This window comes from Chiloscyllium plagiosum, unplaced genomic scaffold (genome assembly GCF_037043375.1).
Source record: "Chiloscyllium plagiosum isolate Xiang-an unplaced genomic scaffold, Cpla_swu_hap1 HiC_scaffold_34, whole genome shotgun sequence".
Classification (NCBI taxonomy): Eukaryota; Metazoa; Chordata; class Chondrichthyes; order Orectolobiformes; family Hemiscylliidae; genus Chiloscyllium; species Chiloscyllium plagiosum.
The window spans coordinates 12908709-12927195 of NW_028270172.1; the positions used below are offsets into that span (position 1 = coordinate 12908709).

The following is an 18487-nucleotide window of genomic DNA, read 5'->3' on the forward strand; positions in this document are numbered from 1 at the left end:
ACCGGGTGGAACTTAATACAATCTTAGGTGAAGAATTCTGGGAAATAGCTCTCAATTTTAAAGGGACAGATGCGTCTTCTGTGTCTCAATTTTCTTACTGGCAATGTCAAGCCAGCTAATTTAACTTGTCCTTAATTGCTATCATACAATAAACTACATCGTGTTAAGACATGAGCCACTAATTATTAAGACTCGTTAGTGGGTGTTACTGTACCACTGCAAACCAAATGGGCCCTTAAAACGCAGTCAAAGAGAAATGGTGCCAATATCCCTCCACCAATGCAACCTTAGTTTGTGTATGCAATAAATTATATCACCTAAATATTACAGCAGCAATAGAGAATAAAATTGACGCTCACTATTATAACTACAATTAGGTACGATTCCTATTACTGCCTTAGATTGAAGGGAAAATTTATTTTGTCATTAATGAGTAACAAAAAAGAGAGACCATAGATTAGAGCAATAAACAGGAACCAACTAACAATTATCTGATGGAAACTGATTAATGCTTAGGTAAATACTGAAGTAAGGATGGGGTATTTATTTTCTTGGCAAGTGTTTGGATCAGTTTGACTTCACTGATTATGCACTTGAATCGAGTATTTGAGCTCTCCCGTTCCACTTTAGGGTTGAACACACAATCTTTGGGTAAGCAGTGTGCAGTCTTCCGTGAAATCTGACCTGCTATCAGATTTAACTCTCTCTGGAATACTGCAGCTTTCTTCAATCCTTCCAATGGGTAGAAATAACCAAGTTGTTAAGATTTTAAAAGGAAAGTTGTCTGGAACACCTAAGCCTGGGCCCACAGCATCCATTCCCAGGAGCAATCAATACTGTTGCTTCCATTGGAGCATTGTGATTTAATAAAGCAGGTTCCACCTGAAGTCGTACGCATTGCCTTTGGATTTGGACGTGCGCATCAATGCCTTGCTGTCTTGTGCCAAACTCAGTTTTTGCCACCTGAGTTTAGTCTTGTATGTTCTTTGGAACCTATCAATTGTTTGTACCGTTTGGTTTTACAAATGAATGCAAGTCATAAAAAGGAAAGTCTATGCCTAGCCAATTCCTCTGTCATTGCAATGGCTTCTCTCTTTCTTGTTCTATACCTACCCCAGATTTCTAGTAGTTCTGAAGTTAAGGGAATTATGCATTTAATCTATGAATATCTATTGAGCATGTGTATAGTATATTAGGTTATAGTAACTTCAGGTCAAATGTGACTGGGGCTTGGGTCTGCAGCACTCCAGATGAGATGTTCTTTTATACCACTGTAATAAATAGTTACATTCAGCAAAATCTGTTCATGTTCACCAAGTGTGGACCTTCATTGGATAACAATATCCATGTCTGGTCAAGGATGGATTTGACGAAGGCTTTTCTCTCCATTGTCCTCAGTACCAGCACAAACTGAATTGGGGAGAATACGTAAGTATTGACCTGGGCATCAGGGATGAGATGTTTGCTTTCCTCCTTTGCCTTGCCTCATCATGAACTGGGTTAGGAGTATCCTTTTGAGCAAGAATAAGTAACCAGCCTGAAGTGACGGTGAAGAGTGGAAGAATGAATGGTTGAAAAAGGATAAGATTACCAGCAACTCGAACTGAGGTCAGGCATTGTGGATTGGATTGAAGGAGGGGAAGAGGTGGATAAGTGTGAAAGTGAGCAGAGAACTTTTGAATAATGAGGAAGTAGGTCATTAATAGTGATGAATTTTGTAGAGCTGTTTTGAATTAGTCCTGGAGGGAGTTGAATTCCTCTGAATTGACATGGGTTTGAATTTTGGAAACTGACTAAACGTCTGTAAACAAGCAATGCAAATGATAGGAATCATAAGCCGACTTGCTCTTGACCTTCAACATTGCTTCTTGTAGTTCAAAATGTAAGCGTTGTCATCACCTCTACAACCAATCACTAGGTAAACCTGGTGTGGATTCTGCCAGTGTTTTTGAAAAATTCTGAATGTGGATACACTGTACTTGTATTTTAAACTATGAAGTTTGCATAATTATGGTTCCATAATAGTCTGGGTTAATTAGTCATGATCTCCTAGTTTCTTTTTGAAGCTTTGAATTGTCCTCCATAATTGCTCTGTAATAAAGTAGAACTTCTAGTTAGAAGCATGCACCATTTTAGCCCAATATCCAGCTTCTAAGAAGGGTACTGCGTTCACAGATGTTTCTTTCTGCAGAATTTGTTGCCAACTGTGAATTTATATGCATCGATTTGTACTATAATGCCTTCTAACTTGAGTTTTGAATAAAGGAAACTGACCATTGCTGAGGATCAGTCTTAATTCAAAGTTTAGTGCTCCTCTAACCCCAACCTACTTGTGTCTACTGCTACCATGAGGTCTTCTCCTGTGATATGATGATGCCTTTTCATTGCAAATATTGAGGCTTCTACTGTGTAAGGTCCAAGGCAGGTGATTGGGCACTAATCTTCCCGAGTGTCGTGGCACTGCCCCAGATGTGTCTCACATCTTGCCACCTTCTAGATTATGAAGTTCTACAAACTTATTTGGATTCTTTATTCAATCACATGATGTTGGCATCACTGGTTGGACCAGCATTTATTGGGCCAGAGTCCATCACATTACTGTCGGTCAGACTAAGTAGTTTCCTTCCCCAAAGGACATTAGTGACCCAGATTAGTTTTTACAACGACCACAATTTCCCCCCAGACATGATCGACGATGCCCTCCACTACATCTCCTCCACTTCCCGCTCCTCCGCCCTTGAGCCCCGCCCCTCCAACCGCCACCAGGACAGAACCCCACTGGTCCTCACCTACCACCCCACCAACCTCCATATAGAGCGTATCATCCGCCATCATTTCCGCCACCTCCAAACGGACCCCACCACCAGGGATATATTTCCCTCCCCTCCCCTATCAGCGTTCCGAAAAGACCAATCCCTCAGTGACTCCCTCGTCAGGTCCACACCCCCCACCAACCCAACCTCCACTCCCGGCACCTTCCCCTGCAACCGCAAGAAATGCAAAACATGCGCCCACACCTCCCCCCTTACTTCCCTCCAAGGCCCCAAGGGATCCTTCCATATCCGCCACAAATTCACCTGCACCTCCCCACACACCATTTATTGCAACCGCTGCACCCGATGTGGCCTCCTCTATATTGGGGAGACAGGCTGCCTACTTGCGGAACGTTTCAGAGAACATCTCTGGGACACCCGGAACAACCAACCCAACCACCCCATGGCTCAACACTTCAACTCCCCCTCCCACTCCACCAAGGGCATGCAGGTCCTTGGACTCCTCCATCGCCAGACCATGGCAACACGATGGTTGGAGGAAGAACGCTTCATCTTCAGCCTAGGAACCCGCCAACCACAAGGGATCTACTCCGATTTCTCCAGTTTCCTAATTTCCCCTCCCCTCTTTCCCCCCCCCCCCCTCCACCTGGTCTCAGTCAAATCCCTCGAACTCAGCACCGCCTTCCTAACCTGCAATCTTCTTCCTGACCTCTCCGCCCCCACCCCCACTCCGGCCTATCACCCTCACCTTGACCTCCTTCCACCTATCCCATTTCCAACGCCCCTCCCCCAAGTCCCTCCTCCCTACCTTTTATCTTAGCCTGCTGGGCACACTTTCCTCATTCCTGAAGAAGGGCTCATGCCTGAAACGTCGATTTTCCTGTTCCTTGGATGCTGCCTGACTTGCTGCGCTTTTCCAGCAACACATTTTCAGTTATTTTTTACAACAATCAACAATGGTCATGTGGTCATGATGAGACTCTTAAATTCCAGATTATTTATTGCATTTAAATTCTACAATCTGCTGTTATGGAATTTGAATCCAGATCCCCACAACACCACCAGGGCCTTTGTGTAAATAATCTAGCAATAATATCACAACCCCTCCCCACTCCCTCACCCTGTCCCTTAATGCCATGCTCCAGTCTTTGTGCGTTTGCAAGAGCTGGTACTGCTGTGTCACACCAGCCCAAAGATCTAAATTGATTTGATTTATTGTAGACATGTGTACCTAAGTACGGTGAAAAACATTGTGTTGCATTAGAGCAAATCAGACAGGTTACAATTGCACAGGAGGTGTGCAAAGCAAGATCAACATTATTTGAAGTTAGGCCATTCAGTCTAATAATGGCAGGGAAGAAGCTGTTCTTCAACCCGATGGCCCCCTCTCTTAGCTTTTCCCTCCTTAGTGAATTACGATTCTTTGTGGCAACTCCATATGCCAAACCAGCTGCTTGAAGTCATAAGTGAGTGTTGGAGAATGTTGAGGCATCTGTTTTCCCCTACCCCCACACCCTTTTGATGTGCATGTGGAGTTTGGAAGGCAGTAGAGATTGCCACCTCTCCAAATATTTACATAGATTTCGTGCACACTATCTAAATTGAGTCCAATTTCTTAAGCAACATGCAAAACCTAATGGTTGCTCATGCTATATTACGAGGAGAAATTGAGGGATGAACTGCCAGACTAACCATTTTGTCACCATATCACTTTGCAAACAGGCTGTCTGCAGCCACGTTTTAGCAAAATTCATTAGATGACCCTCTCCATGTCCTGTTGCCTGGACCTTTAGTCTCCACACCTCTCAGCCAGGCTCCTGAGAGATCTTCAAACATTAACTGGATACTTAATACTTTCCACCCTTTTTATGTTTAACCTTAACAGTAGAATAAACTAAACATTAACATGTTTGACTGGAAACAAGAGGTGACATATCTTTCATAGTCTGGTTCTCTTGTAACGTGTTTGCTTCCCTCTAACATTTTCCCTCTGTCACGTGTGAACAGAAATGTTAATGCCATGGACTGGCTTGCAATGTGAATACTTATAGTTGTGGGGAGGTGGTGATGTTACTGAACTAACACCCAGGCTAATGTTCTGGGTTCAAATCCCACCATGGCAAATGGCAAAACTCGAATTCACAATCTAGAATGAAAAGCTAGCTTAATGACGACATGACCGTTGTTGATTGTGATAAAAGCCTATCTGGTTAGTTAATGTCCTTAAGGGAAAGAAGTCTGACATCCTTACCTTGTCTGGCCGATGTGTGATTCCAGACCACAGCAATGTGGTTAACTCTTGACGAAATGAGGGAAGGGCAATAAATGTTGCCCTAGTCAGTGATGCCCACCATTCTGTGAATGGGTTTTTTTAAAAAAAGTGCAAGTTTTGAATATTTGTGCAGACTTTCTGCTGCTGATCTCTATATCACACTATGAGAAGGGCACATGGAGATGAAAGACTCCGATAATAACTCCCCTGTGTCAGTCGCCCCCTTCGTTTCTCCACACGGGACTGAGGTATGGGCTTTTATTGGTGCATTTTATTTTCCCTTGCCTGATTTGGGGTGCTCTGTTCCATGAATATCAGGCAAACTCCCTTGAATGGGTAGTTGTCTATCACTTGGATTTGCGCATGGTGCCTAATGTGTTTGTCAACCCACCTAAGTTCAGTATGACATTTGAAAGATTTGGGTTCTTCCTTCTGGCTTTGAATTGAATTGAATATTCACTTCCCAGTCCAGGGCTTGGCTCAACAATCCTTGCTGACCCTTCCAGTGTAGAGATATGATTTGCAGATGCCGGTGTTGGACTGGGGTGTATAAAGTTAAAAAAAATCTCACAACACCAGGGTATGGTCCAACAGGTTTAATTGGTAGCACACTAGCTTTCGGAGCACCACTCCTTCATCAGATAGTTGTCACCTGATGAAGGAGCAGTGCTCCAAAAGCTAGTGTGCTTCCAGTTAAACCTGTTGGACTATAACCTGGTGTTGTGATTTTTAACAGTGTAGAGATATGAAGAGTAAAGATGTAAATAGTGGGGCTGCTATTTTTTTGGATGAGATGTCAAACCAATGCCTTGTTTGCCAACTTGGGTGGATCTGAAAGAACCCACACCACCATTTTTGGAGGAGAGCAGAGGAATTCTTTCCAGCCTTTTGCTTGATATTTCTCCCCACAATCAATGCCACAAAACCTGAGCACATTTCTGTTTATGCAAGTTTGCTGAATGCTAATTAGTTGCTGCATTTTCAGCATCACAACAGCGACTGTACTTCCTGGGATGTAGAGCATTTTGAGGCATCCATTGGTTATGAGAAGTGCAATAGGAATGCCACTCCCTTTCTTGTTTAAACTCCTGGGATAATACTGTAACAGTACCTGTCCTTGTGCGTGTGACTGTTTTGAGACAGTGGAGATGTGGCTCTGGCTGACTGGCTGGAATGCCAGCTTCAGGTAGGAGTCTTGGACTGAGCTTCACTTTAAATGAAACCTTTAAAATACTTTGCTCAACAGATGTAAATGCGAAGGAAAAGAATTCCAAGTCAGCAATGAGGACTTGAAACCTGCTTGTGGGACAGAAGAGAGAAAAGCAGAAATTGCTGGAAAATTCAGAATTCAGTTCCAAGGAAGGGGTCACTTGACTCAAAATGTTAATAGATTTCTCTCCACAGATGCTGCCTGACCTGAGCTTTTCCAGCAATTTCTGTTTTTGTTTCTGTCTTCCAGCATCCGCAGTTCTTTTTTTTTTAGTCTGTATTGAGAAGAGAGAGAATTACCTAACTATCTTGCACACTCTTTCTTCAGACATCCACAATGTTGATGCTCTGTTTAGACAAGGTATAAGGTTCACAAATCCACATCTTTTAACATGTCTAGCGAATTTTCTAGCATTTGACTCGCCCCTAGATGTGCGGAAAAAAAAAAAGACCTGGGAGGATGTAGGGAATTGGCCTGCATCATCTCTGAGCCTGTCACCCTGGCAACCAGCTACAAATGAGATGGATTGTTCTTCAGTGGAACAGTTACTGCCTGGCAGTGGTGTGTGTCTCTGACGTAGGCTGGATGCAGCAGACTGAGGCTACATGATAGGACGCCTTTCAGACACCTACCCAAGCTCCTCAATTAAAACCATTTGCTGCACAGCATGTGATTTGAGTTTCTGGCAGATGGATGCACTTTTTTTTCCGAACCCTCCTCCCTCCCTGAAAATTCTGTATGAGCATCTCTCTCTTTTTATTCTACTCCCGTTAGTGTACCTTTGACTATGTGTCTTTTACTTTGGATCTTGTATTACCACCTGAATCACTTGCTGTGTGGAGCTGGAAGACTGTCCTGGCTGCGTTTTTCTTGACCTCAGCATGTGAAGTAGCTGAATCATCTTTGAAGGGCATTGAGTATGCAGAGATTTGTGAAGGAGGACTATTATGAGCTTGACTGGTACTATGAAGAGTGTGCTGATGGTAATGTTTCCCCTGGTTTATTTGATTGTTGATTTGGTCAGGCATTTAAGATCATCATGTGGGGTGTGAACTGTGTGAACTGGTAGCGCACATAGCTTTGTTCAATCGATGTCTATTATCTGTGCGACTGAGCAGGGCATCATCAGAAGCAAGGGGGAAAACATTTCTCCCCTTGCAAAGTGTCAGGCAGTAGCAGATGCTTCATTATCAGCAGCCTGGATGTGGTGGCAAGGATTTTTTGGCATTTGTGCCAAACCTCATCATGATGTGTTTAGCTGCATTTTATGTGAAATACAGTGACATCTTGCATTCTCAGCATTGTTTCAAGCACTTCCCATATGTTAATTTTTGATCAATATCCTGTGAGAGAAATTGCAGTTGTGTAGAGTAGTCAGAAATAGATTAGAAGGAATTTAGAATAATCTTTGATATTGAAGCTATATGCTTTAAAATTGATGCTATTCTTCCATACCTTCCACAAAAAATAATTGCTTACAGCTCTGTCTTGATGGGTTTTGTGTAAAATAGCCGTAAGTGGGTGTTATGTAAGTGTCTAAAAGCAGTTAAGGTTGATCATTTCAGAACTTGACAAGGATATTTTCACTCCAGCATACGATATCGATATAATTCCGTCCACATTTCTTGCCTTAAAGAAATGTTTTATGGTAAGACGTGCAGCTGTGGGCTTAAGATGTCAAGTATTGCAAATTTTTACTGTGATTAAAAGATCACATAATTAAACAATAGGTAAACGATTGACCATTGCCACAAAATGATGTAATTGAATCTAGTCATTTCTGTTCATTGCTTTATTATTGCATTATATTCAGCAGCTGGAGAAGGTCTAATGTATAATTATGAAACCTCACTATATAATTGCTATGGATATGCATTCTGTCATTCCCCCAGTTCTAATGCAATGTTTTCTCATATTACATTATCCAAGAGTAGTAAGGCAGCAATTTTTTTTTTTCGATGAATAGTACAATGGGAAGGATTGCTGATTCATTCAATTGTGAGGTGGGTGTACATTGGATTTCTGGGGTTTATTTCTTTGAGGAGGCTGAGGAGAGACTGAGTCAAGGTCTGTCAAATTAGAAAGGCCCAAGAAAGAGTGGGTCAGATTGACCTACTCCCTTTTGCGCAGAGGTTAACAAATGTGGGTAATAAGTCGAAAGCCATTGGCGGAAGGATTTTGGGAGTTTTGGTGGGAAGAAAAATCTGGAACTCTACTAGAAAAGGTTGTAGAAGCATCAACTCAGCACATGAATATTAAAAATGTCCTTGGACGTGCACTTAGCATGCTGCAACCTCGCAGGCTAGGAGGTGGTGGAAAATGGGATGAAACGGATACCTCCTTGCTCAGCTGGAACAGACAGAATGGGTTGACTGGCTTCCTTCTGTTATGTGAATTTCTATGAATATGTGATGTTTTTAATCAATTAAAAATGTTTTAGCCTTTGTCTATTTATCCTATCCATGCACTGTAATAGAATTTGCATTATTTCCCTGAGTTGTCTCAATCAACTGATGAATTGGTGATTAAAGTATCTGGTAATACCTTTCAGTTGCGGACATCCAATGTAGTCGTTAGAGCTGGGAAAATGTGAAAGTTACTTTGTGTCTACTTTAATGACCATGTCTTTTTATTGGTTCGTGTTTCTGTTGTCTGAAATGGGAAATGGACTCTTCGCTTAATAAAAACAAGTATTGTGAAAATGATTACCACACTTTTTTAAGAGAGGCAAGTCACCTGACACTCATTGCAAGTAATGTTTACGCACCTGTTTGTTCAAGCAGTAGGAGATGTTACCCCATACAAGCTGCAGCCATGAGTTATGTACAAAGGGAGATTTGGTTAACAACAAGTAGCTGAATGGTAACCATTTGTCCACTTAGGCCTTCTATGTGACTGTGATTGGTTCTCGGGGAGCTGAACAGCTTGGGGTATGAATGTTTGTTTGATAAGAAGCCATTGGACCTCCATAAAGGAAGAAGCTCTTGTTTTCTCAGAAAATCATAGAGTCCCTATAGTGCGGAAAGAGGTCATTTAGCCCATCAAGTATGCACTAACTCTCCAGAGACTATCCCACCCTATTCCTGTAACGCCACATTTACTACGGCCAATCCACCTAATTGGCACATCCTTGGACTGTGGGAGGAAACTAGAGCACCTGGAGGAAACCCACACAGATGCAGGGAGAATGTGCAAACTCCACACTGACACGAGCCTGAGGCTGGAATCAAACCTGGGTCCCTGGCGCTGTGAGGCAGCAGTGGTAACCACTGTACCACTCAAGCCTGAAGAAAGCCAGTGTACTTCCTTCATCGGTTGCTGTAAGCTGTGGCTCTGAATCAATATGTCAGAGATATTGTGAACCAATCGCCCTGTGTTTCCTGCAAACGAGTGGAAGTCTTTGGGGTAGGAAGATCGAGGAGCAGCAGAGCTTCACAAGCCAAAAGGATTTTCTCAGCAAACCCTGTGGGCAGGGACCATTGAAATGCTTTCGCAGTCTCTCCTTCCACCCCTGGCAACTACTTTTCTTCTGCATGTATTTAGAGTTTTATAAGGATTTTAGAGTTCTAACTATTAAAGTTATGTCAGCAGTTCATAATTGTTTAACTGTAGCTATAATTGCAATTATTAGAAATAATTGTTAAATATGGAAACCTGGTCCATGCTTTCTGTTAACCTGAACGTAAAGAGACATGTAAATTGGGATATTTGTGTACTTTTAGAAAATCTTTAACTTTTGTGATGACTTGGGGAAAAGTCTTGATTACTGCAGCATGTTACCCTAGTGAGATGTAGCAGTCTCCTATTGACAGGTTAATCCATTGATGTGTATTGAACAGTTTTGGTTAGTGATTGAGACTAACCTTGAAGGATTTGATTGGCTCTGTAAATATTGCCTTTTATGGTTTATAAGTTCTGAACTTGTGCTGAGCACCTTCCCTTGTGTGAATCATGCTCACTTTCAAATCTCCTAATGTGTTTAAATAATTGTTCTTGATATCTGGTGATATCTCTTGAGGCTGCATTCCAATGACGAGTTGACTTGCTAATGGAACTTCAGGATGTGAAATTTCTCTTCGAAATTGTTACAAAATGTTTAGGTGACTCCTGAAATAAAACATGCAAAAAGCATTTGAAGTGGTGGACTCAGTAGTTGAATCAGATTTCAGAATGAATAAGTGTTTGGTGCTAGCAGCTATTTTTAATTCACTTGTGGAAGATGGGCATCGCTGGCTGGACCTGTATTTATTGGCCATCCCTAGTTGTCCTTGAAGCTGGTGGTGAGCTGCCTTCTTGAACCATTGCTGTCTGTGCTGTTGGTAAACCCACAATGCAATTAGAATTGGAATTCTAAGATCTTGACCGAGCAACATGAAAGGAATGTTAATATTTCCAAGTCAGGATGGTGAATGGCTTGGAGGGGAGCTTACAGGTGGTTGGTATTCCCAAATATCTACTGTCCATGTCCTACTAGACAGAAGCAATCGTGGATTTGGAAGGTGCTGTATAAGGATCTTTTGAATTTCAGCAGTACATTTTGTAGGTAGTACACACAGCTGCCACTGAGGGCCAGTGGTGGAGGGAATGGATGCTGTGCTAATCAAGCAGGCTGCTTTGTCCTGAATGTTGTCAAGCTTCCTGAAAGTTGGATCTGCACTCATCCGGGCAAGTGGGGAGTATTCCATCAGGAGGTAAGTTGTTCAAGTATTCCTATCCTCTGACCTGCTCTTGTAGCCATTGTATTTATGTGGTGAGTACTGATCAATGGTAACCTGCAGGATGTTGATAGTGGGGAATTCAGTAATGGTAACACCATTGAATGTCAAGAGGCGGTGGTTAGATTGTCTGTCTCTTATTGGAGTTGAGAGTGTGGTGCTGGAAAAGCAAAGCAGGTCAGGCAGCATCCGAGGAGCAGGAGAATCGATGTTTCAGGCATAAACCTTTCAAGAAGAAGGGCTTATGCCCGAAACGTTGATTCTCCTGCTCCTCGGATGCTGCCTGACCTGCTGTGCTATTCTAGCAGCACAATCTCTACTCTGATCTCCAGCATCTGCAGTTCTCACTTTCTCCTATGTCTGTTATTGGCGATGGTCATGCCTGCCACTTGTGTGGTGTGAATGTTACTTGGGTAAATTGAGAAGTAGTTATTAGCCAGTGAATTCCAAGCACTGGCTTTGCATTATTCATGATTATCTCTCGGGTTGCTAGGGAGCCTGCCATTAACAGTATTTTTTTTCATTGAGCAGAGAGTTATTCGAGCCAGAGTTAATCTAAGATACGTATGACTCTGAATCATTTGTTTACTTATGGGTTTGGCTGTGATCTCCAAGCGTGGTGGTGCAATGCCATGTGTGCAGCCATAAGTTGGCACAATCAAATGTGGATTACGATAAGAAGGATGTTGCAAAGAGGTGATTTGGACTCTATCTGTGTGGTGCAATGTGTTGAGAAGATTGAATATATACAGATCAATGTTGTCACTCACGTTCCTAATTGCAACACGATCTGGTAAAGAATCCAGGGATAGGAATTCATTATGTGGCCATCCAGAGAGAGACTGACAATGGGACCTTCTCATTTCAGTCTAGAATCACCAAATGGTTACAATGCAAAAGAGGCCTTTGTTGATGCTGCAGTAATTTTACTGGTCTCATTCCCCCATTCTTCCCTATTTTGGACATTTTAAAGAGTTGTTCCTTTTTCACTCCAATTGTAAGCTCACTCATTTGTATCTGCATCACCATTGTACTTGCTTCAGGTCAGTTCCATTTCCTTTTCTGACTCTTTCTCTTCGTTTCAGAATCTTGGATGCAGAATCTTTCAATATTTTTAGATTAGATTAGATTACTTAGTGTGGAAACAGGCCCTTCGGCCCAACAATGCCACACCGCCCTGCCGAAGCGCAACCCACCCATACCCCTACCTTTACCCCTTACCTAACACTATGGGCAATTTAGCATGGCCAATTCACCTGACCTGCACATCTTTGGACTGTGGGAGGAAACCGGAGCACCCGGAGGAAACCCACGCAGACACGGGGAGAATGTGCAAACTCCACACAGTCAGTCACCTGAGGCGGGAATTGATCCCTGGTCTCTGGCGCTGTGAGGCAGCAGTGCTAACCGCTGTGCCACCGTGCCGCCCACAAGGCTTATAGGTTCTTGATTACCAAGAGTCTGAAAGACTATCTGGGTTATGCAGGCATGCAGAGTTAAGGTTATCATCAGATCAGTCGCGATGTTCTTGAATGGTGGAACTCTCGTTCCTTAGTACGTTTCGCACATCTGCCAGAACTGTTGAGTATTCTTAGCAATTTATTTTCTCTATATTTTAGATTTCCAGCACCTGCAATATTTTGCTTGTTTTTATTCGGCTTCTTCCTCTGTTGGCCATGGTGAGGAACAAAGGAATGAACCTTGTGCTGATTTTGTTTAAACAAAGCTATGCAATAATTTATATCCTAAGGAGATGAGTCACAAATGTAATTCAGTCATGTCTTTATGGTTCATATTTAACGGACATTACTTCCAAATATGTCATTGGGTGGGACCATTGTGATCAAATTTTGTGCTTTAGTCATGGAATCACGCCTGATTCTTAATGCCAAATTTGTTTTATTTTGTCCCTAAAATTGTGATAGAACATTTTGTACCCAAACTCCGTGGATCAAGACAGGATTTCTGTCATGAGTTACGTTGCAGGTTTAAATATTTTGCATTTTGTTTTACGATTGAGAGTTTTGGTTTGAACAGGAATTCTTATAGATTCATTTTGGCAGGTATTAGATGAAAACAAACATGTATTCCTGATGGCTTAGTGGAATAAAGTATCCTTTGGCTACTTTCCTGTGAGCAAAAACCATACATAGGGACTAGAACAGAATTATTTCAAAAATGGGGCTGAACCTTGTTTCTTTTCATTTTGATGCCTTTTAAAACCTCTTAAACAGTTCTGTGGTTCCAGTGATGCAAGTTTAATATTTTCTGTTGCCATTATCTGACAAATAACATTTCAGTGTATGAAGTGTTCTACTTGGCTCAGTAGAAGTGCTGACTCAGTGCAGGTCTGTGTCCACATTTACTGATTTGGTTCTTTCTCATTCCAAAACATGAAGCAGTTGGTTCTTTGTTACATTACCAGTCAGGCTTGTACCTTTTTTTTTTAAGGCCATTACCTGATGCATGATCACAGAATCGCAAGTGTAACGGCATAAAAAGCCATTCAGCCTATTGTGCCTATACTGGCTCACTAAATTGGCGCTATTACCTAATGCCAATCTCCTTCCTCTCTAGAACCTTGGACATTTATTTTTATCCAAATAATCGTCCCCTTAAATGCCTCAATTGAACCTTCCTCCACTACATTCCAGGCAGTGAATTCCATACATGAACTACTTCCTGAGTGAAGATGATTTTCCTTGCTTCTTTTCCAGATCAGTTGAAATATATGCCCTTTCGTACTTATTCTTTGTACGAGTAGGAATGGATTCTCCCTATCTGCTTCATCTGTTTCATCCACCATGCCTTGAGGCTGCAGACCTCTACTAATCTTCCAGTTGTTTCAGAATAAAGTTGACCTGCCTTCATGCTCTGTGTAATGGAGTTAGTGTAGTGTGTTCAGTCAGTCAACTATGTATGTTTATAACAGACAATAATGTCATTAAGCGCAGAATTCAGACTGTGTGTGTGTGTGTGTGTTTGTGTGTAAACATCGAAAATAGGAAAAGTATTAGGCCATTCAGCCCTTCAAACCTGTTCTGCTATTCAATATGATCACCTTTTGGCTGAGCAACCTACTCAATCCCTAGTTCCCACTTTTGCCCCATACCCTTTGATCCCTTTAGCCCTAAGAACTAAAACATCCTCTTGAAAACATTTAATGTTTTGAGCTCCACTGCTTGCAACTGTCTGGGTGAAAACATCCAAAGTGTCTGTTTCTGTGCTGTATGACTCTATGATTCTATGATTTCTCCTCATCTAAGTCCTAAATGGGCCACACTGTATCCTTGGACTGTGTTCCCTGGTTCTGGGCTACCTGGTCATCGGGAAAATCTTTCTTGTGTTTGCCTTGTCTAGTCCTGATGGAAATTTTATAGATTTCTGAGCGACCCCCCCTCATTCTTCTAAACTTAGTGAATATGGTCCTAATCATAAGTACATGATATTATAACTGTATAAACAGCTAGTGTCATAAATAAACTGAAAGACTTCTGTCTTAAAAACAGCCCTATCTTCATGGCATATGTCACATGGACTAACGTGTAGAAAAGGACAACAAGTATCCATTTCTACTGAAATAGTGTCAACATTAAAGGTGTGGAGGTGCTTGTATTGGACTGGGGTGAGCAAAATTAAATATCACACAACACCAGGTTATGATCCTACAAGTTTATTTGGAAGTACTAGCTTTCAGAGCACTGCTCCTGATGAAGCACTTCCAAATAAACCTGTTGGACTATGGTCTGGTGTTTTGTGATTTTTACATATTAAAGGTGTCATCTATAATGAGCCAAAGTCGTGCAGTTGAACTCTAAAGTTGCTATTCTATGTTGTAATTTCTAAAATCTGTGAACCCATTGAAATTTTAAGCAGTTTTGTCTACCTGTCCAACCCAAGCTTACTCTCCATCCTTAGTTGTGGCTCACTCCTTCCATGACCTCTGATCTCAACTGGTATCTTATAGGATTTGACCCTTTGGCTGTCAGTCCAATCAGGCTATGGTGTGTAACACCTGGATAACTCTGCAGGTAAGCCCTTGGCCCCACATGGATATGGTCAGACTACCAAACTTCAGCTCAACTTCCCACTGAATTGTGCATTAGCATTGGGCTCCCTTCGAGCAAAATAAATGGCTATAGAGTGAGACATTGTCTGACTTTCTTATTGTCCAAATGCATTGCTGTAGAGAGTGACTGAAAAATTGTTGGAACAATAAACCGAGACTGTGCTTGTACGTGCTCAGCCAGCTAGCTGAAATGGTTTTATCTGAGAGCAGTAATTTCTCTGATTACATAGTTGCTTGTAGCAAATGTTACTGGTGACAGACTCGTGACATTTAAAGGCAAATACCTTCATGCACTAAATTGATTTTACTGACATTAAGTCATCCACTTTGACTATTTAAGGAACTTATTCTGAAAAGTCTTCCAAACCAAAATTCTGCATGTCATCAGTGCAGAAAGATGATTATTGAAAAAGAATTACCACTAGTGATTTTGTAGGGTGGGTCTTGTTTACAACACACCTTTTACATGCTTCCTCATGAGGTTGCTATGGCATGTAGATTGTGCCATTTTACTTTGGATTGTAGGGGTGAAGCTTTAAGTTTTGAATTCTAGATGGTGTTTAACAAGATCAATTATCATGTCGGAAAAAGTGGTTTGTCACAGTGAAATTATTTCTGGTTAACATTTGTATTCCTTCAAATTAGGTTCATGAACGATGTGCTGCAAAATATGTTTATTGTAGTGGCTCGGAATCTGACATCCCTCAGTCTGTTTTGAAACAATGGATTAACCATACCTGTTCTGTAACCATACTGGTCACTCACCATTTTTAGATGGTTCTGTCTTGAAGATGTCTGTCTTTGTGTTTGGTGAGGAAAACTTAACGTTAAACTGGCCACTCATTTCTCAAGAGTGCAAAAGGATGGCACCAGTTTCTGGGCAATGTCATCTGCCCTTTTAGCAGGTTTTAGATTCTGATGATGTCTAAAGCACTGGAAATCTCTCTTGAGAAATGCCTGGAGAGTGACAGCTGTCCAGCAAGTGAACTGAATGGTAACAACAGTCTCTTTACTTTTGAGAATGAACAATGGACCCTGTTGGAAGAAGGTAACAGTTCTTGATCATTTTTCTTATTTTAGTAAGATCGCTTTCTGTGGATTGTAATTTCACTGACTCAAATTTCATCTGAAATTACAAGAATACATTTTTCTGCGCAATTCTTTAGCAGTAATTTGAAAATTTTAAATGCTTTCTTTTGCACTCTCCCCACCTCCCCTTCCCTGCCCCTCCCCATTTTAAAAAAAAGCAAATCTCAAGCTTTGATGATGATCTGGCATCAATAAATGATTTATCTTAAGGACTTTATGCTGTACGGATCCTTGATACTTCTCTCTATTTTTGGAGTGCATTTTATCAAAAGTGCCTCTTTCATTTCATATTCAAAACTGCCTCTTTGTGACCATTTGAAGCAAGTAGGTGACATATCTGACCCTCAACAAAGGTGCTTAGCAAGTGATGTCCCGAGTGACATGGGTGTTTCTAGATTCAGGGTTTTGAAATAGCCCACCAATAAGGGAATAGTAATAAATAATTGTATGTTGACCTGTCCACCAGTTTCAAAGTGGATGCTGTACCTGCTTTGGGCTGTGAATCTTTGCCAGTGACATTCAGAAAAGGTTATGCAAAAATATTAAGGTTGCAATTTCAACGAGAGAACAGATAAACATTTATCGTTCTCTGATAAAACTAAAATAGCTACATGTGACTTGAGTAGATTGGCATAAAGGATAATGGAGAATGGGCTGACAAGTGGAGTGGAATGGAACTGAGATTAGATCAGCTACAATTGTATTAAATGGCGGAACAGGATCGAGGGGCTGAATGACTGCCTTCGAATTCTTAAGTTCTCATTATGTACTGTTTAAAATTACTTTTAAACATAAATCAGGCAATAATCTTGTATTCATTTAAGTTTTTTATTTTGAGGTGTCAATGAAAAATTGGTAATCCTGTGTTAATGGAAAATGAGAGTTGAATGGTAAAGCTAGCACTTGCTGCCTGTCCCTAATCCTCAATATGGAGGGGGGTGCTGAGCCACTACCTTAAGTTGCTCCAGTCCGTGTGGCTTTGATTCTCCTTTCGGAGATTTTGTAATAGGGTGGGTGGTGGTGGGGTTGGGGTTGGGTGGGGGGAGAGAGAGAATACTGTCAAAGGAGGGAGAAAGGTCCCAGCACTTTATCCCAGTGACAGTGAGGGCATCATTGATGTCCTGAATTGGAAGCTTAAAGTGTAACTTGGTGCAGAGTTTCTTGTAGCTGGCCTTCCTGTGTGCCTGCTGACCCTGTCCTTCTATTTGGTTGAGGTTTTGGATTTGAGAAATCCATTCGATGATCTTATTTGAATCGGGCACAAGGTTCAAGGGATTGAATGGCCTGCACGTGGTCCTGATACAGGCATGTTTATGGCAATTGTGCATTTCCCAGATGGCAGCAGCGGTGAAGGGGGTGAATGATTTTTATATTAAAAAACCAATGGTTGTAATGCTTTGTCTTAGATGTTGAGGAATTTGAGTGCTGTTGGAGCCTGTCCTGAGTGCTTTTGTTTTAGAAAAAGCTAAATGATTATGTATCCTATTTCATAAGAACATTATAAATAGAAGCGACAGTAAGCCATTCAGCCCTTTTCCTTGCTCTGCCATTTAACAAGGTCATTGTTGATCTGCTTCAGATCACTACTCCTCTTCTGTTTGTACTCCGTATCGCTATCAACTGCCTGACCTTTCTTCAATTAATCAATCCATCTCTGAAGTACTTTGTGATCTAACCTGTAATAGTCTCAGGGTAGAGAATTCCAGATATCCACAACCCTCTGGGAGAAGAAATTTCTTTGCACCTTAGTTTTAAATGAATATTCCCTTATTCTGCAGTAATGCCCCTAATTATGAGATTCCCACACTAGTGGCAACATCTCAACACCTACCTGTTAAACTCCCTCAGAAATTGAATGTTTCAATAAGATCAGCCCTCATTCTAAACGCTAATGAACAAAGACCTAAGCTATTTTAGTTCTTGATTCATTCCAGGAATCAGCCTAGTAAACCACTTTTGAATTACTGCCAATGCCAGTGTGCCTTTCTTTAAATACAGGGACCAAACATTTATGCAGTATCCCAGGTGCAGGCTCACCAACGCTATGTGCAGTGGTAACAAGGCTTCCCTGTTTTTGAACTCCAAACCCCCAACAATAAAAGAAACAATTCCATTTGTCATTTTCATTACTTTCTACATCAGCTTGCTAACATTGAGTTTCATGCACAAACACACCCACATTCCTTTGCACTGTCCTTTTTATTTTGGTGTTTCTCTCCACTTGAAGAATAATCTGCCTTTGACGTTTCATACCAAAGTACATGACCTCAAACTTTCCTATGTTAAATTCTACCTTCCAAGATGTTGCCCACTCATTCCATTTATCTGTACCCCTATGCAGCTTACCTCATCATAACA

General features: G+C 41.5%; 1 protein-coding gene across 7 annotated transcripts in view; it reads left to right on the forward strand.

Annotated features, from left to right (window-relative positions):
• Nucleotides 1-18487, forward strand: part of trak1a (trafficking protein, kinesin binding 1a) — a 211760-nt gene that overhangs the window by 122997 nt on the left and 70276 nt on the right. The window contains exon 1 of one of the 7 annotated variants that reach the window (XM_043719538.2): nt 6967-7239. The exons of 4 other annotated variants lie outside the window; for them this stretch is intronic. In XM_043719538.2, the coding sequence (XP_043575473.1) occupies nt 7176-7239 (64 nt within the window). In that variant the 5' untranslated portion in view covers nt 6967-7175. Of the gene's footprint in view, nt 1-6966; nt 7240-15840; nt 16089-18487 lie in introns of those variants that run through there. 2 more of the 7 variants (XM_043719539.2, XM_043719536.2) reach the window with 2 other exon arrangements.